General features: G+C 32.2%; 4 protein-coding genes across 4 annotated transcripts; all 4 read right to left on the bottom strand.

Annotated features, from left to right (window-relative positions):
* Positions 1 to 11: 11 nt before the first annotated feature.
* Positions 12 to 939, bottom strand: LOC146952137 (uncharacterized). The gene is made up of 2 exons (XM_085758262.1): positions 438 to 939; positions 12 to 118 (listed from the first exon to the last, which is right to left on the bottom strand). The coding sequence occupies exons 1-2, from the start codon at positions 807 to 809 to the stop codon at positions 20 to 22; spliced, it is 471 nt and encodes a 156-aa protein (XP_085614388.1). The 5' UTR covers positions 810 to 939; the 3' UTR covers positions 12 to 19.
* A 5,653-nt stretch (positions 940 to 6,592) lies between these two features.
* On the bottom strand, positions 6,593 to 8,039 carry LOC146952136 (uncharacterized). Its single transcript, XM_085758148.1, has one exon. It carries the CDS (start codon positions 7,979 to 7,981, stop codon positions 6,788 to 6,790), a length of 1,194 nt encoding a protein of 397 aa, XP_085614274.1. The 5' UTR covers positions 7,982 to 8,039; the 3' UTR covers positions 6,593 to 6,787.
* Positions 8,040 to 9,848: 1,809 nt separating this feature from the next.
* On the bottom strand, positions 9,849 to 12,463 carry LOC146952135 (exocyst complex component EXO70I). Its single transcript, XM_085758134.1, has 2 exons — positions 11,619 to 12,463; positions 9,849 to 11,304 (listed from the first exon to the last, which is right to left on the bottom strand). Exons 1-2 carry the CDS (start codon positions 12,444 to 12,446, stop codon positions 10,006 to 10,008), a joined length of 2,127 nt encoding a protein of 708 aa, XP_085614260.1. The 5' UTR covers positions 12,447 to 12,463; the 3' UTR covers positions 9,849 to 10,005.
* A 5,963-nt stretch (positions 12,464 to 18,426) lies between these two features.
* LOC146952134 (uncharacterized) lies at positions 18,427 to 20,053 on the bottom strand. The gene has a single exon (XM_085758119.1). The coding sequence runs from the start codon at positions 19,778 to 19,780 to the stop codon at positions 18,674 to 18,676; it is 1,107 nt and encodes a 368-aa protein (XP_085614245.1). The 5' UTR covers positions 19,781 to 20,053; the 3' UTR covers positions 18,427 to 18,673.
* Positions 20,054 to 21,685: the final 1,632 nt, after the last annotated feature.

Raw genomic sequence — 21,685 nt, 5'->3', positions numbered from 1 at the left:
AAAAGAATTACCAATTGAACTAGAGTTGAACATTTATTGTTGTTGTAGATATACACTCAGAAAAATCCAGTGCACTCTTCATTGCTCCATTCCCTAAGAAACTGTCTTTGTCTTTCTTCTGTTCGACAAAATAAACCATCAACAATTTTATCATGGCTAATAACAAGAAATATAGTCTTTTTCCGAAAGAAAAAAAAATAAGAAGAAGAAAAATATAGTGAAACAAGACAATTCTATAGAAAATAAAAAAGTCAAACAGTTTCATATAAGTTATAGACATTTTTCATAAGCTATTATGTAGAGTTTTATGGAGATAGGATGTGAACAACTCATAAATGTCATAAGTTGTTTTCATAAGCTATACAAAACAATTTTAAAAATACTTATGTTAATGTTACTAGTAGATAAATTCAAATAAGCCAATCAATAAGATTAACCTTGTGACTCTTTTTTGGACAACTGAAAAATTGAGAGCTAGCAGTGTCATCAAGAGGTGAAGGTTGTTGACTTGTCTCATATTCTTTGACTTTTTTCTTCTTTTGGGATTCTTTGGTCGTTGAAGAAAGACATGTATACCAATTCTCACATTGGTATTCATTGTCATAATGTGGAGGTCCAGATGATGCATCAGATACCATTGATAAATCTTCTTCAGATTCCTCCTTCTCATTCATTTTTGCTCCTTTTCCTTCATTCTCTACAATCTCACCTTTACTTTGAAAATAACTCTCAGAAAAAGAGGATTGGACCAAGTAGTGAGTCCAACCAGATTCACTAGCATCACTATATTTTGAGGCAGATATATCCATTCAATCCAACTTTTTTTTTTTTGTTTTTTTTTTTTGTAGTTCTCAATATGAGTTAGTGATCAAGTGAAATATCATAGAGTGGTAGAAGTCTTATTAGAGGTATCTTCTATGCTTCTTAGTTCTTACCCTTGTGCTTTATTTTATAGTTTTTCTCAACATAAGTAAGAGGAGAAGAATAAAAGATGGGGAAAAAAATCATTAAGAAAAAGATAGATATAGTGGAATTGCCTTAAAATTCTAAACTGATGTGTGTCCTTTTGTACAATCTTTTTGGCTTCTTATTTTATCTCTTATGTGAATGAATCAATATTGCCAGTTGGCAATTGTGTGCAAGGGTGTCTGCTAGTGAAGAATGAGAGAAAGGATGTGATAAGAGAAAAAGTTAGTGATGTCCTTTTTTAGGACAAAAAGTTAATTTTAATTTTACCTAAGTCATAACTAATGATACTTTTATGATTAGTTTCTTACTTCTATCAATGATAATTGGATTTTCAACTTGACTACAAATGTGTGATTTGCAACAACCAACAAAATACTTGGGAATGCACTCTCTTATTATTATTATTATTATTAATTTTTGGTTGAGTTTTTTTGCTATCAGCTGTCTCAAACCAATATTGCAGCAAAATGGTTTTAAATTATGGTCGTAGTTTGTTGCAAAATGTGGTTGATGCAGTCGAAATGCAGATGTGATGTAGTTGCGAAGACCTCAAAATCCTTATATATTGTAGCCGCAATTTAAAACCTACTCTCCACTTACGAATGCTCTCTCTTGTGAGTTTAGTTCTCTTAGTCCTATATAAATTTCCCTCCAAATTAAAATGTCTTATTAAAAGACTAGTGAATGGTATATTTAGTTGTTTACATACAATATCAAATCTTTTTAGATGTGTAATTACAATGTGAACATTTTAGTTGATTAATTTACTATTTTTAGTATTCATCAGTATGGGGTTTACAGTGATGCTAGCATGCATGGCTACAATGGTCCCCTTTAGATTGCAAATTAAGTCAAATATTGATTATTGCAACAGTGTCATACCACATCGACTAGAGACTCAAAGTCCTACATAAAAACACAATAAGATTCCATTGCCTTGTCTACTATATGAACTTTATTTCTTTTTCATACACTGCATGACAGTCAATCCAGTGCATACCACATAGATTAAAGTCAAATTTGTTGCTTCAATTTCTATATATTATAAAAAGGGTAATATGAGGTTGACATGGATGATAGTGAATTCTACATTTTAGGCAAGGTTTTAGGTCAAGGTCGCAATAACTGTCAGAAATTGCATGTGATGCAATCTTAATTGGTGTTGGTTTACATGTAGATATTGATCACAATTCTTAATTATTAAAAAAAATGTGGGTTTTGGTCTTTGGATAATATTAATGAATAAAAGATTTTAACCTTTTCAAAAAAATTAACGGATAAAAGCTATCAATGGTTGGGATCAAATGATTAATAAGTTTAATTTTGAATCATTTAAAAGAATCTAAGCTCAAATTTTCGCCATATTTTATTCTCTTCTCCGTTGAACTCTAAATTACTAGAGTTCACGAGAATCGGAGGGTTAAAAAACCAAAAACTATCACTATCAGGTATGAAGCATATGGGAAAATCTGGTGTTAGTGAATCATATAGTATGTGGCTAACTTCTATAGACACTGGAATTCATTTATATAAGCTGATATGTGACGAAAGGCAAAATTTAAATCCAAATTGTTGTTCGTTTTTCTCAAGGAGTTAAGTTGATATGAATGATGAAGTTTTAGATTTGTTGTAGCAATTTGCCGATCAACCTCAGTTAGAAAATTTGCACATAATAAAGATTAAAGAAGCACAAAAGAATGGTAATAAGGGGAAAAAACCTTGCAAGACAAAAATATTATTTAAACGTAACTAGGAAGGTCAAATCAATTACGAAAAATCAATCATAACAAAAACTTAAAGTGATACCTAAGTTGTCTTAAAAAAATGCCAATAAGTAATTCACTCAACATCATATGAAACCAATGAAAATAAGTCATTGTACTCACTATTTATGTCGCACTTAAGACATAAATAATGGATAAAATTGAAAAATTTACTAAAAGTTTACGAGTTTATATTTCTACATTAGTTCAGCCTTAAAATATAAAATTTTGCTCAATATTATTTAAGATTTTTCAAAAAACAATTGGAAAGGGTTATGCATAACTATGTCATGTCTCTTAGATTTAAGAAGGTTGTGTTTACAAGAATTTGTTTTGCCATAAATAAAGAGGTATTGGAGGAAAGGATTTTTATTTTTGTTAATTAAGGTGACATTGATGTTTATTTTAGAGGATTTGAATTTTGTACCTTGAAGTTACAAAGCTAAACTTTTAATCTTGTGTAATATTATTCGATATCTGCTTTAATTTGATTTTAGAATCTAACTTAGCTTTTAATCTTATTGTGAGGAGCAAGTATTAAGCCTCCTATATGAAATGTTTTTTTCCTACGACTTCATTTATTTATTTCACCATTTCTTTTCGTTCTTATAAAAAAGAACTTTTTTTAAAAGTTACTGATCCAAATGAACGAGAGAGATTTGTTGATATAGTTGAATAGCGCTTTGTCGTCTCAAAGATGGAGGTGGTGTCTATAAGTACTTGATGACATTGCTGACATTGTTTCTATCTTTCTTGATCAATTATTCTCTCTCATCTAGCGTATTTTATAATGGGAAAGAGGGTTCGAGGAGCGTAATAACGAGCCATCAGATGGACGATCTCGTTTTGGATCCCTCACCACCATTTGTATGCTGTTGCTTGCTATGGCAATGAATGGAGGGAAACCGTTATGATCCTTAGAGATTATGTGGAAATGAGTTGTTGATAGGAATATTAATGGATTGTGCTTTGAATCTTGTGAAGTAAGGTATTGGACCAAGTTGGAATAGTTACTTATCCATGTATTCTTCTTTTTTATTTTTTTTAAATTAATCATAATTTTAGTCTTAAAATTCTATTAAATGTACCATCTATTTTAAAATACCAATACTTTATTATGGAGATGAAATATTAAATTGTTGTTGTTTTAATGGTGTTATATTAGTTTTACATCTTATATATGACAGTGTAAAGTTGCTTATACTGTCATCAACATTGGCTTCAAGGCAACCAGTAATTTGGAGGGTAGCATGCAAGATCCATTTTTCACGCTGAGTTTTTTAGGTGCGTGGTATAAAGTGAGGAAGAATTTCATGTAAATGGAATGCAAGTTGTTAGATGAAGGAGTTTAGGGAAAAAGGTTGAAATAATCAAGAAGAAGCTAAGAAAGGAAATGGCTCAAGGGATGTATGTGTCTGAGCATTTGGGGAAGAAGATTTTGTGCTTTTTCTCCTGAGGAGTGTTATTTGAACAACCATTTGGTTAACAACTTTTGGGACAACCATAATTTACAAAGAAAAAGTTGGTATGTGCACGAAAACCAAAGCAATAGAGAGATAGGGTCTGTTTGGTAAGCCATTAAACTGAGCTTATAGCTTTTAGCTTTTAGCTTATAAGCTCGTTTGACAAAAAAAGCTCTGTTTGGTAACGATTTTTTACAACGAGCTTATAGCTTATTTCAGGAGCTTATAAGCTATTTTTCAGAAGCTACTTCAAGTAGCGTTTGAGCTTATAGCTTTTAGCTTCTCATTTTTTCTTCCATTTTTACCCTTACCACTTTATCTAGAACCCATGTATGTATATGTTTTTTTTTTGGTAACGTGTAAATTTTATATGAATTTACACTTTATCCAAGTTTTTATTTTTTGGTAACGTATTCAATTTCCATTTTTTTTTAACATGAATAAAACCCTTCAGTTTCCACTTTATCCTTCGTTTTTTTTAACAAGGGTTTTATTAAGGATAAAAACGAAGGAACTAGAGTATGAATTTCCATTTTTCATTTTTTGGTAAAGTATGTTTACGTATGTTTTATCTAAATTGTTTTATCCTTCGTTTTATCCTTCGTATGAATTGAATAAAACCCATGATTCACTTTATTCATAAGATTAAAATGAACTGAAGGGTTTTATCCTTCGTTCCAGGAGCTTACGAATTTATCTAAAACCCATAATTCAGTTTCCATTTTTTGGTAACGTATGTTTTTTTTTTGTTTTATCCTTCATTTTTTTAACAATTTTTTTAATCTTATGAATTGATTATTTTTTATTTTATTCTTAAAATAAATTCGTAAACTTTAGTTTTTTTTTATTAATGTATAATAACTGGAAACTGAATCGAAATAAATTGAAAATAAATTTTTACCGAAAAACAATAATTTAATAAAATACAAACATTTATTAAATTTAAAATATTTAAATTATCAAATATCTTAGTATAAATTTTATATGAATTAATAATGTCCTTTTATGTAATTTTACATTTATCAGCTAGTTCAACCGCTAATTTTACCAAACACTTCAACTAGCTTATCAGTCATCAGTCATCAGCTAGCTTATCAGCTAAAAGCTATCAGCTAGCTTATCAGCTAAAAGCTATCAGCTAGCTTATCAGCTATCCGCTATTTTTACCAAACAGAGCGATAAAGTAAAAAGTAATGTGAGTATGAGAGAGAAAGTTGTCACAAAAGTTGTCATAAATGGATGTTCAAATATCATTTCTCTTTTCTCCTTGTTGCATGTGCTAAGTAAGTTTTGGTCAATTCAAAGATGGTCAATAATCAATACAGGTAAAGACAAAGTTATGAGCTGCATTTGAGGTTTAGGTTGATGTACACAATTCATGTTATGGTTGAAATCGGGAAAATACTTGGGTGCCTTGAAACCACATCAAATTCTTGTCATTCATGCATCTTCGTGAAGTTAGAAATTCTAGCTTCTCCATTTCATGGCAAAATTAAGTACATTGGAACACGGTTGTGTGGTTGTCATGGTTTTGAAATGCGGACTATGAGTTAAAATGTTAAGAGATTTGAGTTCTTTAAAAAAATGGTTAAGAGTTCGATTGTTGATTTTAACATATAAAAGTATTCAATTAAGAGAGGCATAACTCACCTTGAGTGGCTCCATGTATTCCCCAACAATATAAACTTTATATTTATAACATGATGAAAATTACTTCAAAGAAATCGGACTTCCAAAAATTATTTTCTCCTATTGCTCTAAGACGACAAAAGACTTGTTGTATATTAGACGAGGTGTGTTATTTAAACAATCATTTTACACAACATATGAGACAACCATATGTATACAAATAAAAGTGGATATTGACATGAAAATCAAAAGAGTGGAGAAGGAAAATAAAATATAATGTAATTATAAGAGAAAAGACTATCACAAATTAGTTGTACAAATATAATTTCTCATATTAGATGGGGCAGTGCACCAAGATAAGAAGTTATGATCATCATAACTTATTTCATAATTTTTTTTCATAGACAGTGACAAAAACACCATTTAAAATTCAATTATATAAAAGAAATTTTTGATTTAAACTCAAATAACCATGAAAATGTTCAATCAAACAAACTCGACATTGACGGTCGAATTTAACCTACCGGGCACACCACATTTTATATTAACTCATTCACTATATGTGACTACTATTGATCCATTTTCATTACTTTACTACTGTTGACATCAGTTTACAACACACTCCAAATTTCTTCCTATGATAAATGCTGCCAAAACCATAAACATATCCCATTTTATCCAAACCAAATGATCCACTTAATCTTCAATTAAAAAAAGCACAAGAATCAAGAGAAAATAAACAAGCCTTAAAATCACACTAATAACCAATTCACAGCAAAAGTTGTTCATTAATAATCAATCATTCACAGCAATTACAATCTCAAAATGTTGATTAGCCAGACATAATAACACCTCCTCTATCATTTATGCAACCTTCAATCATATCATATCACTTGATTACATCAATTTTAATAAACCATAATCCACTAAAATTAATGAAAATTAATTAACAAAAATACCAAACTATGTCTCAATTTCTCCAACACTGCCATCCTTCTTCACCCAAGTCTTAGAGCTTTGTTGTTCCTTAAAATTCCTATGCCCATGGCCACCATGACCATGACCATGGCTATGTCTATGCCCATGGCCATGGCCATCACCTTGATGGTCACCATCGCCATCACCATTCTTTCTCATACCATAGTTCATTTTTCTGAACCTCCAATTCTGTTTTCCATTCTCAGATTTCACAGATAAAACCCTCAATTTCTCTTCAACTTCATCAACTGTTTTCGAATCTACAATCTCTTCATCTTTCAATTCGATTTTCACACTCGTTTTCTCAGCAACTACTTCATCCTCCTTAGCAGCACTACCTTCTTCAATTGCTCTTCTCTCCTCCTTCTCCTTAGCCTTCTTGTTCTGTCTCCATCTCGTCGATGGGTTGATCTTCTTCTTCTTTTTCTTCTGTGATTCCTCCACCTTACCATCCAGATCAACGCTTCTATCGCCGATTCCATCTCCGGTCACCGATTTCTGCTCATCTTCATCCTCCTTGCCGATTTCACGACGATTCTCCACCAAACCCTCAAGATTTCCGCGGCGATTACGACATGAATGATTAGACTTAGAAACGGTTGCATTATCAGCGATTCCATCTCCGGTCACAGGTTTCCGATTCTCTTCAGACACCACAACCACTCCACGACGGTTAATCGCCGAGTCGTCGCGATTTCCACGCCGATTCTGATCAACAGCAATAAACCTAGAATCAGTTGCATTATCAGCGTTACCGTCGCGGATTCCAGCTCCGGTCACTGATTTCCGGCTGTCATCAGACTTCACAACCACCGCACGGCGGTTCTCCACCGAGTCACCACGATTTCCGCGGCGATTACGATAATCAGCACTTCCAGCTTCAGTCACCGATTTCCCGCCGTCTTCATTGGCGACAGCAACATGCACCGCACGGTGGTTATCCACCGAGTCTTCGCGGTTTCGATCAACAGGATTAGACCTAGAAACGGTTACACTCGTTTCAGCCACAACCGCCACGTGTCGCTCATCCACTGGTTGATGATCCTCCTTTTTTTCTAGTTGATTTTTTTCATTTTGTTGCTTCAACCAACGCTCTTGAAGCTGAGCGAGAGTAACATAGTTTGAAGGAAGAGGAGAATAAACTTTCTTCTTCTTCTCTTCTTTCTTCTCCTCCTCCATTACCAAACTCTGTTTTTTTTCTTCTTCTTCAATCTCTTTTCCTTTTTCTTTTTCTTTTCCTTTTCCTTTTTCACTCTCTTTTGTTTTTACTGCTACCCAAGCTTCCTTCTTGTTGAAGAAGTTGTTCCGTTTGTTTTTTAACATTTCTTTGGTTTTGGAACAGTGAAAGTGAAGGTGAAAGATGAAAAAGGCTTGTGCCTTGTTGGACTGTGACTGTAAGAACCACTCAACCAAAACCCAAAGATATGAACTAAAGGATTTTGCTTTGGTTAATATTTATAAGTAAGGCAAAAAAACTTTAATGAAAATATTGATTATTATTATTTTACTTTAAATCGTACTTTACACCAATAACATGGTTACAAATAAGATGGTGCACGCGATTTTTGATACGATTTGAATTGTGATTGGTTGTTGAATCGTTGTTTAACCAATTAGGTATTTTTGCTACGTATTAATTGGTTAAGATTTTTAAGTTTTTATTTAAAGAAATATTCCATATTTGTTTTAAAAGTATTACTCGAATATCAAATGGTTCACGCGGTTTCTGACACGGGTTGAATGACGAATGGTTGTTGAAACGTGGTCTTACCAATTCAGTTCATTTTCGTGTTTTTGATAGCGTTTTGATTGGTTAGTGAAATTCAAGCACTTATTTTTAGTGATTGGCACTGACGTGATGTCACAAACTAGTTTCACATTTATATTCACGTTTACGAGATTTTGCTTTTTGCCGCATCAAATTTTCAAATTCAAAATAGTTAAATGGTTCACATGGTTTCTGACACGGGTTGAGTGACGATTGGTTGTTGAAACATGGTCTTACCAATTCAGCTAATTTTTCGTGTTTTGACAGCGTTTTGATTGGTTCGTGAAATTCAAACACGTATTTTTAGTGATCGACGCTATCGTCACAAACTAATTTCACAATCATATTCACGTTTACGAAAGCTTGTTTTTTGCCGCGTCAAATTTTCAAATTTAAAATACATTAATCAAATGAAAAGAAAAAGAAAAAAAACACTCAAACACTCATAATTTTACTTTGTAACGACTTTCTATCCCTCTTTCAATTGTTCAAATGCATTTGTAATGGTGTAATGGAAACTTGAATACGATTTTTGAAAAAAATAAAAATAAAGAATTTATACATTAAAGTTTAGAAGAAGAAAAAATGGTTCCACAAATACTCATCTAAAATGCATTACCGAAAGAAAAATCTACACCAAAGTTTTGCATGCACAACTGCCCAAACTGTGAGGATGAATTATGGACTACTAATAACTCGTGAGGATTTTGAGAATGGAAGCCTAACTATGACTTAGGTAAATAACCAAAACATAGTCGAGGTGGAGAAGCCCTTTCTATTGTCATCATGAAAGAGTTTGATATTTTTATAAAACACTTCCACCCTTTCCTTGATAGTGATATTCTTGATCTTGTTGACACCACAACAATTATTTCTTTCTCTCCATTCTCTGTCTCTTCCTCTAATCCTACCTTTGCTTTTTTGCTCTCTAGAGTTGCATTGAGTTTTAGTATATGCCTTAATTACTTGCTTCTAAAACTTAAGGTTGTTTAAGTTTCAACTTGTGCGCCAACTAAATGTGTGTTGTTATAACAATGACTTTGTTTTCTTTTCTAGTTATGGACAAAACGGACCCTAGTATTTCCAAATTCGATAAGGAGATAAGTTAAATCTGGCCAATAATTGTTCCAGCCATAGATCAAACTTTGGTGGTTCTGAATGATTCATCGTTAACTGGAGTTCATTAATCACTTGAGTTCAATCGATGATTATAAAAAGTAGCGGTCTAGTAACAAACCCTGCTCACTAAGAACATACAAATTAAATGATGGACAAATCTTTTTATATCTTAAAATGGTATTTTACGAGTTTCATTTAACAACTGTACTATCAACTTTGGTACATTTTACTTCAATAGAAAACACAATAGTAAGTACATACATTACATTAATAGACACAAAAATAATTTTAGCTGAAGCTGAATGAATCCATGATCTCATCTAGACCTTCTGATATCAGTTTCCAAAGAACCAGAATTACGTCCACCATTCAAATTCCAATCATTGGTAGAACCAAAAGCCTTCCCAAGCAACCCTTGCAACCTTTGAGGACTAGGATAAACTTTCCTTTGCAAAAATCCTGAATAAGACTCCAAAAACTCTGCATAAACTGGCACAACAAGTTTCACTGTTGAATCCCTCATTTGTTCCCTCAAATCAACATCAGGTATACTATAAAAACTCCTATGCCTCTCACAAATCTCACTCAAACACTTAAAAAATGTCTCAATCTTTTCATTCACCAACCTTCCAATGCTTTTTTCCTTCCCTTGTTTTTGTTCTTTTATATCATCATCATGGTCCAAAATCTTCACCAAAACCAACCAAGCTTGCTTCTGGTACAAGTAAGCTGATTCTTCTGCCACTGCTTTGTAACTTTCTTTAATGTATTTCTCACCCAACAAATCACCAAGTTCTGTGTTCTTTGTTCTCATATACATATACCAATATGTGTTCATCATGAATATATTCACCAAAATCTTGTCCTTACAACTCAAACGTTTGGATTCTATGTTTCTTTGAAGTGCTTCCATTACATTACAAATAGCATGCTTCAATAAATCCTCGTCTGTTTCGGATTGTTTCGAAGATAACATCAACTCGGTTTTCCATGTTTGTTCTGTTCTTAAAACCTTAGCCATTGTTGTTCTGTAATTCTCTGTGGACAAATACTTAAGGTAGTTAACAGCATATCTAACAATTTTTGGAACAGAACCATCTTGTGGAGGCGGGAGAAAACCGTCGACGTTTCCTTCAATTTGCAACCCGAATTCCCAAAATACTTTGCTTGATGCATCAATGATTAGCTTCTCAAGCTCACGAAACCGCACGCAGATATCCTCGCCGGATTCACCATCAAAGATTTCAAGTACATATGGTTTGAGTTTTTCCAATGACTCAAACATGTCTAATAGTTTGAACAGTTTTTGTGGCTCTTTGTTGCTTCTGGCGACGCCTTCTCCAAATCGAAAGAACACTGCCATGATCTTGTCTGATATTTTCACAAAGCATTCTGGATGGATTAGTCCGTCTATGATTTCGCCAAGAACGCTTTCACAGAGTTTCTTTTCTGATAAAAGAACTTTCTTTGTTGCAACTTCAAAATGTTGTGTCCAAAGGGTTATTGATGTTTCTAAGTTTTCCCATTCCATTTCATCAATTCCTTCTGGGGTGTATGTTCTTAGGTAATCAGGGTTTAACTTCATTAATGCCTTTGCAGCTCTTTTATATCTTACCTGTTGAATTATCACAACAAAATTCATGTTTAGTGTAAATAAACTATTACAAGTTTGAGACTGTAACATATAACATATACTACCCTTTTTTGTTACTTACATCTTAAGATAATATTACCCTATTTTGTTAATATTTTTATATGCTTAACTTTGGTTGTGTCTAACAAGCAATATGTTTACACAAAAATATCTATATTTGGATTATAGAGATTGAAACTGTGAAATGCAAAATCTAGACTACCAATGAATTACTTTAAGAGAAAACAAATAACATAGTCAACATGATTATAGATAAATAATCTCAAAAATGTTACCTTAACATAGATGTCAATGCATATATCTAAGCAATCATTGGCAGCAAGAGTGTTTGAAATTCTTCTCAGCACTTCAATTTCCAACTCAGATCCCAATTCAAAGCTAACCTTGTAATCATCATCACCATCATTTTGCATATGTGACATATCACCTAACTTCCTATGCTTTAATTTAAGCAAAAGAACCTCAAACTCATCCTGCATATGAAGCAAGGCCTGATCCAACAAACCTTCAAATCTCATTTCATCAACCTCAGTTTCATAAAGTGCTTTAAGAGTTATAAGTGCTTCTCTTAACCTTTGTGTTCTGTATTGATCAGCAGCTTTTGTTCTGCTTATAAACTCAACCACTTCTTGAAGCCTCATAATCACTGGCTCAACAACTTCACTTATAGAGTTTATAGCTTCATTTAACTGATCAACACAATCCATGTAATCTAGAAGCTTTGAAAGCCTCTTTTGATGAGTCTTTTCTGTTGATAGCTTTGAAGAGAGGTTAAGAAGGTTGTTTTGGAGAGACTCGGCGAGTTTGAAAGTTTCGAGAAGAGCAAGAGCAGGAGAAATTGCTCTATTGATTCTTGTATCAAGTGCTTTTCTTGACATGGATAAAGATTGTAAAGGATGTACTCTTCTTGATGCTGTTGTGATTGATCCATGTAAAAGATCAAACCTTGTTTCCATTGTTTCGATGTTTTGTTCCATTTGTTTTGATGATTGAAGAAGTGATTCTAAATCAGAATATGCTGATTCAAGTTTAGTGATTGTTGCATCTTGAGAATCACTTGTTTGAGGAACCATTAACAATGCCATTAATTGTTTTTTATGCATGTCAATGGTTGAAGTTTAGAGATAATGTATAACTATAACTATATATGAAGAGTTGTGTTTGTGAGAGACAAAGAAAGAGTGAATTGTTGGAGGCAGAAGAAGACATAGGTCGATGTGTTTAAGGATACAAATGGCATCATGTTGTTGGAAAAAAACAAAAGGACAACTGTGGAAGCATAGAATATGCAAAGCCGGTGTCCTTATTCCTCATTGGTACACACGATCATATTATAACCAATTGTGATCATACTATATATATATTATCAAATTATCAATGACAGTGATCTTATTATTCTTATTTTGTCTCATTTTTTGGTTTATTTTCTGCCCTAATTCTACTATCTATTTTATCCAACAAAAACATGATTTGGTAAACTACTTAGCACTGCGTTTATGTACCAAAGAATATTTCATAACATGTATTTTTTTTTATAAACAAAAATAATAAAAATAAGCTCATTTTCTTTTGGCATTGTACAAGTCCACAATATTTTGATACGTAGGATGAAAAAAAAAAAAAAAAAAAGAGGAAATGAAGAATAAGAATTTAAAATGTGGTACATAATTTTAGTTGTTTTTTAGAGAGGATAACTTTGGTTGTTTATTGATGCCTTGCTGGAAATTGAAATGATCATCACTATCATTACCAACATGTTACAATTTGTCCAAGAACTTATTTGGCTTCTATTAATGTGTGATTGTCTCAAACCATTCTTGTAGGCTTCGTTGAATTGTAAAATTGATTTAACTTCATTGCACGTTTTTTGTAAAATATTTATAATGTGTAATTTTTGGTGCTTTGTACTATCTTGTATTTGTGTTTGCATAAATCATAGAGATTAACAACAGCGGACAACAGCCCGTCATTAGGTAGGGCAATGGAGCGGTGAGAGTGACTTGATCTAACTTGCTGCTTCGTAAGGATTTTTCCCTTCCTTATAATTTTGTTGAAATACTAGCTGAACACACACTAGTAGTTTATGAAGTTGAAAAGAATAAACACATGCCCCTTAGGAAAGAATAGTGTCGATATGAATTGAAAAATGTCGATAGGACACACACTAGTAGTGTTTATATAAGAGGGAGGTGACCTCCAAACATAGGGGGAGCCAGCTAATACTATGGTTTTTAAATATATCTAAATTCAAAACATATTTCCAAGCATGGGCAGAGCCAGCTACAACACAGGGGGTGCAGCTGAACCCCCTCAACTTTATGATTTTATACTAAGGGAAATGTTAACTTATGCCCTTGAGGCATAAGTTAAGAAGACAAATGTAGAAAGTTTTTCTTGGAACTTATGCATTAAATGTCTTAAAAGTTACAAAAGTTATACTTTCAATATAAAATTTATTTTAAATTTCCTTTTTAAGCTCTTTAACTTGTTGTGCCCTTAGGGCACAAGTTAACATGACCCTTATACTAATTATCCTATATATTTATCTATTTGAACCCCCTCAAATACAAGCTTTGCACCAACTCTCTTTTATTTCTAGATAGACAAACTATTTTGATCCTTGGATGTGTGGGACACTAATACTATGGTTTTTAAATATATCTAAATTCAAAACATATTTTCAATGACCATATCATTGCAATTTTATGAACTAAATTGAACAACAAAAACACTTTTGAAGACTAAATTAACTATTTACAAACAAATTTGAGGACTAAAATGACTAATAAAATACACATGTGAATTTATTCGTAATTTTGATACATTTGTAAATCAGTATAACAACGAAGTAAACATTCAATGATCAAAAGTTTGAACCCCCTAACCTAGGGTCCTAGCAACGCCACTGCCTCCAAGAATGTGCCCTTGGGGTATCCACTTTTGCGAACGGGTGAACGCTTACGAATATATATATATATATATATATATATATATATATATATATATATATATTTCACACATGCGACACTGTCGGGCTGGGATGGACTTGGGTGAATAAGAAATATATTTTTTATCACTTGAAAATGTTAACGAATAAGTTTCGTTATAATCCGATCAAATAGAATATTCGGATATATCCACTCACGAGAAAAACAAATCTGCGGATTACTTAAAGATTAAGTTTGCTCAATCCTTAAGTCGCTCCGGATTTGTTACGAACTCTCCCTGTAAAAAGAGAGCTCGCCTCAGTCATTCTTCATATCGAAAAACACAGTTGATGCTTCTCCTGTTTTTCCTCACTTCTCCCTCTTTCAACTTGTGTTGACGAGTCCTTCTTCCTTTCTTCTACTCCTTATGTCCCTTCGGTTTCGAGTGACCTTCGTACCATATAGAGTGGTTTAATACCATATTAAGAGTGTTATTTCTCGAACGATTACTTACAGTGCAGTACGTAATCAAACAGGTGAACTTTGATGTTTTATCTTGAAGGCGGTGCAGTTGTTAGTCTACCTTACATAAACTCGAGAAATGCTACGAAACATTTTAAAGAGAGTTGGTCGTTACTCAACCTAGTAATATCTTCGGTGGTGATTTCTTTTTCAAAGAGTTACTTTTCTAATTTCTGAATACAACAAATTTTGTAACATTAGATAAAACTTGAGTATTACTATTTACCATTAAGTGGCTATTAAGATTAATGGTCTGAACAATTTTATCTTCTTCAATAAATCGGACCACTTTTTGTCCTTCATCTTTGGATGTTGGTATAGCGTCAATTTTATCCTTCATGTGTTGCATTGAAGGACCATATTCGATTTTATTCCTCCTTCCATTGATCATAACGCATGGTCATTTACCTTGTTAAATAAGGAAAGATTTATCCTGCTCTTTCTTAGATTGATCGACAATTGACGCTTCACCAACAGCCAAAGATTTAATCAATTCTATTACTCTTCGCTGCATTTTTATGTGTTCTGGCATTCATAATAGTTTTTTCATACTCCCTCTTTGATTTTTGCTGGTTAATATGCTACTTACCCCAAATTTTAATTTAGAAATTATTTGTTTCAAACTAAATATATCTTGTTTCAAATTTTGTATTTTGAAATTTAGGATCCACTTACTTAAGACAAAAAAAAAATTATAGATTACTTTTAAAGATTTTTATTTGAATTAAATTAAATGTTGATTTGTATTTATTTATAATGGAAAAAAAAACTTTTAATCTTCTCTTCATTTATCACACTCACTTAAATTAGTTTATTAATTTTTGAGAAGCTGGTTCACTGTCATCTCTAATTCTTGAGTGAACGAAATTATAACACCCTACTTATTTTAGTTCATTTTGCAAAAAGAAATTTAGAGAATGATGTCTCTTTCTAAAATAGAGAAGATCTTAGAATTCAAAAGGTATTTACAAATGAATCTGTAAGCCTCTCTTAGAAAATTAGCGAGCTCAAATTTGAAGTGTAGAACATAATGTTAAAGTTTTTTTCGTTAGATACTCATCGTTTAATTACTTTAAAATAAATTAATTTTTAAATTGATTTTGCATGTAGTGCACCAATATGACATAAAACTCTAGGTGGAAGTAGGTAGGATTGAGTTAGATTTGCAAAACTTATGTTTTGTCTGTTAAAAATATTAAAGTTTAAATCTAAGTTGTAGCCTGTAATAAACTTATTTTTTAGATCCAAGTTGAATATTTTGAAATTCTTATACGTATGTTAGTCTATTTAAAAAATTAGTCCATACGATTTTTATGAGAATCCATATACGATCGTATTTAAATAAGTAATTTGACATATGTTTAAATAGACAAACGAATTGATAGATCAATAAGATTAAATCTTCTCTTAACATTAAGATGATATTTTAACGAATTTGACTAATAAATATCTTCTTCATATTACAATTCTAATTTATAATAATACATTGTAAAATGAAAAATATTATAATAATATATTAATTAAATAGGGATAAATTTAAATTCTTAACAAAGTTAATAAATAAGGATTTAATTCAATGTAAAACTTTAATAAAGAATAATAGTATTTATAATTTAATTAAATAGTTCAGTATTTATAATAATACATTTCAAGATGTGAATATTATAGACTGGTCAATTTAAATTCTTAAAAAATTTAACAAATTAAGATTTAATTCAATGTACAATTTAAAAAAATTATATAATTGAATAGGTCTGCATTTCAAAATGTGAAAAATATTATGGACTAATAAATTTAAATTCCTAAAAAGGTTAACAAAATCATGATTAAATTCAATGTACGTACAAATTTAATTAAAAAAATTATTTATATTTAATCAAATAGGTTATTGTAGTAGGATTAAAAAAAATATTTTATGGCTTTTAAGCTAAAAAAAAATTAAGCAAAAAGGGTGCAGTTGATGAACCAACTGCAACACCTAGATATATAGATAAAAACCAAAAACAAAATGAGAGGGGGGACATAGACCAAAACCCTCTAGAGTGATAAAAGCAAAATAAAGAAACCAAAAGGAAAATAAAAGAGAGCAAGAAAAGAAAACAAACTCAAAGGAAGTCTTCATGTCAATCAGGTAACCTACCCCTAGAGCGGGTATTGTGAACATGAAAACCCTTCTTCAAATTCTTTTTCGTGGCCTTTGAAACCACTTCAGTGAAAGGCTCCTCTGTAGTAGCAGAATAATTCCTGAGATAACTAATAGCAGGCGCTATCGCTTCCTCGTCGATATAAACCCGAGGCCCAATGTTTGTAGCATCAATTCCCCTCCCAACATATTGCCTTAAACTTAAAATCTCCATCCAAGCAGTGAGAGGCAACAAAAAAATAATATTTTTTTAATCTTTGTCCGACAAAAAAATTTAACCTCGTCTATTTAAAAAATGGTCTGACGAAAAAATTTGGGTTCAAATTGTTAATAAACTCCACTAAGAACCAGAATTAAAGAGAATTTGAATAAAACATTCTTGGTCAGACTTGGTATGATTTGAAACCATGGTAAACTCTTCATATGAAGTTTATTCATTTGTTTCTTATGATCTCATTGAGAAAATCAGTCACAAGCCTTTTTTATTTCTGCTCCTTGGTGGTCGGATGTGAAGCTTTTTTTATTTTTGCCAATACATTTTTTTTGAAGGATTTCTTTGCTAATTCATGTGAAACTTATTTTAAATGTGTTTCTAAGAATATAAAAGCTTATTTTTGCTAATACATGTGAAGATTATTTTTTTGCTCCCTGGTCCGATCTGAATTCATTCTCCTAAGGAAAGGGTCAAAGAAAAAACTTACTACCATTTTTTTTATATTACCGATAGTTAAAAATCCGTCGAGCATGGTCAAAAAATAAGAGAATAAAGAGAATGTCTTGCCTCTCTCCCCTTCGGAAAAGGGATCATGAAAATGTGACACATACTCTCCTTTATTTAACATTTTCATCAATTTTCGATGCTTTTTCCCCTAAGGTTAGATTTTTTTGGAATAATTCCCCTAAAGGTTAGATGAACACTACCTAAAAAATGTAGCCAAGTTGCGTCCACATTTTGATCTTATCTTACTTTCACCAATCACTTGCAACCTTTTCATTAAATCCTAACTAACCATACCACTTCAAATGTTTTAAGGGTCAAAAATAGTGTAGATCTTTTTAGCTTGCATTCTCCCAAATTTGTGTCCATTTGTTCATATGTGATAGTGCAAGCCAAACACTATGTGGCACAAAAAGTGGATACCAATGTGACAATAATTAATTGGTGAGACCTAAGTGCCATTTTAAAAAGGGTCTTGTTAACTTGTGCCCTAAGGGCACAAGATAAAAAACTAAATAAAGAAATTTAACCTTGGAAATTGTGCATTCATAATCTTAAAAGTTCAAAAACTTATATTTTCAATACAATATTTATTGTTTGTTTCTATTTTAAGATCCTTATCTTGTGCCCTTAGGGCACAAGTTAACATTTCCCTTTGAAAAATTATGGGTAATGTATCATATACCAATGATAATTAACCACGTGTAGTTAACAATATAAAATGATTTGGAAAAGCATGCACTCTATTTGTTAATGCATATAAGCTAAACTAATTCTATAGTAACTAAATAGCTTCTCCTTGATACATATATATTTTTAGCACAAGCTCTTGTACACATCTTAGTAAAAGAAAGAAACTTAATTAAAAAACTATACTTGATCCCTAATACTATATACTATTACTAAATATACACATATATAGTATATATCTATAACTAGCTGAGACAAGAAATTAATTACTCATACTATACTATAGACTAGAGTACACTCTAGAGAAGAACTATGTGCAAGTTTCAATTTTCAAGCATTGCAACTGGATTGAGAAGCTTCCCTAGAACGAGTATGAAACCTCCAAGTGAAAACATAGTCCCTTGATTGATCACAACACAACTTGACAACATCACAAAAAGCATTCACACAATTTTTCTTTTGTCCATGATTATCCCATTCAATCCTCACCCAACAAGAAAATCCATTTGAAGAAATTGGTATATTTGAAGAATCAGAAAGTTGCAATGTTACCTCACCACTAATCCTCTTGCATGATGAACCACATTGAATTTCAAGCCAAGGACATTCTGGTTGACCCACCATTTCTTTGTAAGCTGAATTTGCCATCCTAACCCTGTTGTTTGAATCTGAAATGACAGCTGGCAATTCCTCTGACTCAACCTCTTGTTCCAACTCTTGTGGTTTTTTAGGTGTTTTTGTCACACATGGTATAGTTGAAACTTCACTTATGCAACCAACATTTATGCATGAACCAATTGGTCGAATCAGTTGCGGCGTGATCACATTGATGACATTGGTTGTGCTAGAAGCTGGTTTTTGTAGTTGTTGCAAAAGATCCCTCTCTTGTGGAACTTCCACTTTAGTGTTGTTCAAATCTATCACCTCTAGTTCAAATTTTGGTGCATTATTATTATGAGGTGAATTAGGAGACAATGGAAGAAGAGGGAGTGTTACCAAATTTTGATTATTAGAATTTTTCTCCAAATTATTGCAATTGAGAACTCCAACTCCATGATTTGGAAGAGGGAGTTGAGGAAGTGAAGAAGGAGGAACAAAATTACCTTGTAAAGTAAGGTTTTTTATTGGAGATGTTACATGCAAAGGTTGACAAAAACCTAAGACATGTGTTTTTTGTCTTTTCAATGAAGAGGGTAGTGAAATAGGAGCTCTACCTCTCTTTCTTGTCCTTGTTGGTCTTGCTTGTAACTGTGGCCAAAGATTCCTAAGGTAAGGAGATTGTTTGATCTTTTGAGAAAGTGAGTTTGATGATGAAGATCCATCACTCGTTGAATTGTTACTTGAACATGTTTCTGGCTTTGGTGCTATTGGTCTATACCTTGACATAATCTCAGCTGTTTTTGCTGGATTTGGGTATGGATTTAAGGTTTTGATCATTGTTGTACTGTACTACGTTAATGTTACCTTAATTTCTCAAAAAAGTTTTTTGCTAGAAAAAAACTTGTTGGGTTGGATAGGATTGGATCCTATTCCTATGTGATATGTGAGGAAGGTAACAATACACAATGAGAATGAAGGGTGTGTGAAAGAGTTGTTATAAAGAGGAGGAAGATTGTGTGTTGGATTGGAAGGGAGGTTACGGTGTCAAATGTGTGGCTATGTTATGTGTCTATGAAGTTGATGAGAGGTTAAGTACATGAAAGAGTTATGAAAAGTGACCAATAAGAAAGAGGCAACATGAAGTAAGAAAGAAGGGGAAAGGGACACTTGGAATTGTACGGTGGGTACGTGTTGGTTAGAGTGATGAGAGATGACATTTGGGGATTGGGCAGAAAATGTGGGTCCATGCATGCTTACACATAATGATATTATTGGATAAGAACATGCTATAGTGGTAGTTTAGGAATTTTGAGTGAGTGAAAAATAAAGGAAATTTGGGGCAGCACGACTTAAATGTGTGTAGTGGTGGATAATGATGTTATGACCGTCGATTTAATGTAGTATTTAATACGGACAGTCACGATTGATCACCCGTTACTTGTAAAATGCTCACTCTCTTGCAATTTTTTTTGCCTTAGCCCTTATATTTTCAATAGAAGGGGTATAAGTGAATGGAAGTTTGATTATGAGGTACTCCCTCCGGTCACATTTATAAGCAAAAAACAACTTTTTAGATTCATTGAATAACTAGTGTATCCGGTCATAATTATAGGTCAAATACATTAGTTATTCAATGTACCTAAAAAATTGTTTTTTGCTTATAAATGTGACCGGAGGGAGTAAGTAAATTCTGATCAATAATTGTTTTAGTTGGGATTTAAATTTGATCGGTTGTTCAAGTTTATAACTACAGTTTACTAACCATTAAGTTTAGGGTAGTGCTACATAGACCACCTTAGGTGACATGTACCACTTATACACCCACATACAATTGTGACATGTGTCCACGTGATCTCCACATACACAAAAAATTCACCTTTTGTGTCTCTCACAAACTCTCACATGGATGATACAACGTGTGTATGGAGAAAATGGCATCCATGAAACATTATCCTAAGTTTAACATGTTACTCTATCTTCCAATATGACAATGATACAAAATTATAACATAGTTAATAGTAATTGAGTGAAATGATTTGAGTCTCTTTCAACTACTAGAGTTCTAAAATTAAATTTTGTGGGTTTGTTTTAAAACTATGAAAAATTCATATTTTTATGATCTAATTGAGGGTGGTTGGTCCCATATTTGAACCCAACCATCTCTCTTTAGTGTGAGTTTTTTACATTCAATATTTATAGCATTGTTATTATCTCTTGACTAGAGAGTCCGAAAGTAACCTTAATACCAAACCAATTGATCCATGATTACATCTCAACCAAAAACTTTAAGTAAGTTACAGAGGATGATGAAATCACAGTTATTATATTAAAAGGGTCTTGTTAACTTGTGCCCTAAAGGCACAAGATAAGAAACTAAATAAAGAAATTTAACCTTAGAAATTGTGTATTCATAACCTTAAAAGCTTAAAAAGTTTATATTTTCAATACAATATTTATTATTTCATTCTATTTTAAGATCCTTATCTTGTGCCTTAAGGCACAAGTTAACCTTTCCCATATTTAAAAGGGTAGTGTTAACTTGTGCCCTTAGGGCACATGTTAAGAAATCCCAAAAAAGAAATATTCCCTTAAATTTTGTGCATTTAACTCATTAAAATATTAAAGATTAAATTTAATGCACGCATTTCAATATATTATTTCTACATTTGGCTTCTAAACTTGTGTCTTAAGGGCACAAGTTAACATTTCCCTATTTAAAAACCTAAGTTAAAGAGGGTGATG

Source organism: Medicago sativa, chromosome 1 (genome assembly GCF_051527215.1).
Source record: "Medicago sativa cultivar Bolivia chromosome 1, Bolivia_mono, whole genome shotgun sequence".
NCBI classification, from domain to species: domain Eukaryota; kingdom Viridiplantae; phylum Streptophyta; class Magnoliopsida; order Fabales; family Fabaceae; genus Medicago; species Medicago sativa.
Note: the sequence above shows the minus strand (reverse complement) of the source record. Positions and strands in the feature narration are given on the sequence as shown.

What these genes read in the sequence shown, in the direction of transcription:
- LOC146952137 (XM_085758262.1), bottom strand. Translation starts at nt 809, where the DNA reads ATGGATATATCTGCCTCAAAATATAGTGATGCTAGTGAATCTGGTTGG. An exon ending in GTCCAAAAAAGAGTCACAAG is followed by an intron (nt 119 to 437) that starts GTTAATCTTATT and finishes TTTGTCGAACAG; the next exon opens with AAGAAAGACAAAGACAGTTT.
- LOC146952135 (XM_085758134.1), bottom strand. Translation starts at nt 12,446, where the DNA reads ATGCATAAAAAACAATTAATGGCATTGTTAATGGTTCCTCAAACAAGT. An exon ending in GCATTGACATCTATGTTAAG is followed by an intron (nt 11,305 to 11,618) that starts GTAACATTTTTG and finishes ATAATTCAACAG; the next exon opens with GTAAGATATAAAAGAGCTGC.
- LOC146952136 (XM_085758148.1), bottom strand. Translation starts at nt 7,981, where the DNA reads ATGGAGGAGGAGAAGAAAGAAGAGAAGAAGAAGAAAGTTTATTCTCCT.
- LOC146952134 (XM_085758119.1), bottom strand. Translation starts at nt 19,780, where the DNA reads ATGATCAAAACCTTAAATCCATACCCAAATCCAGCAAAAACAGCTGAG.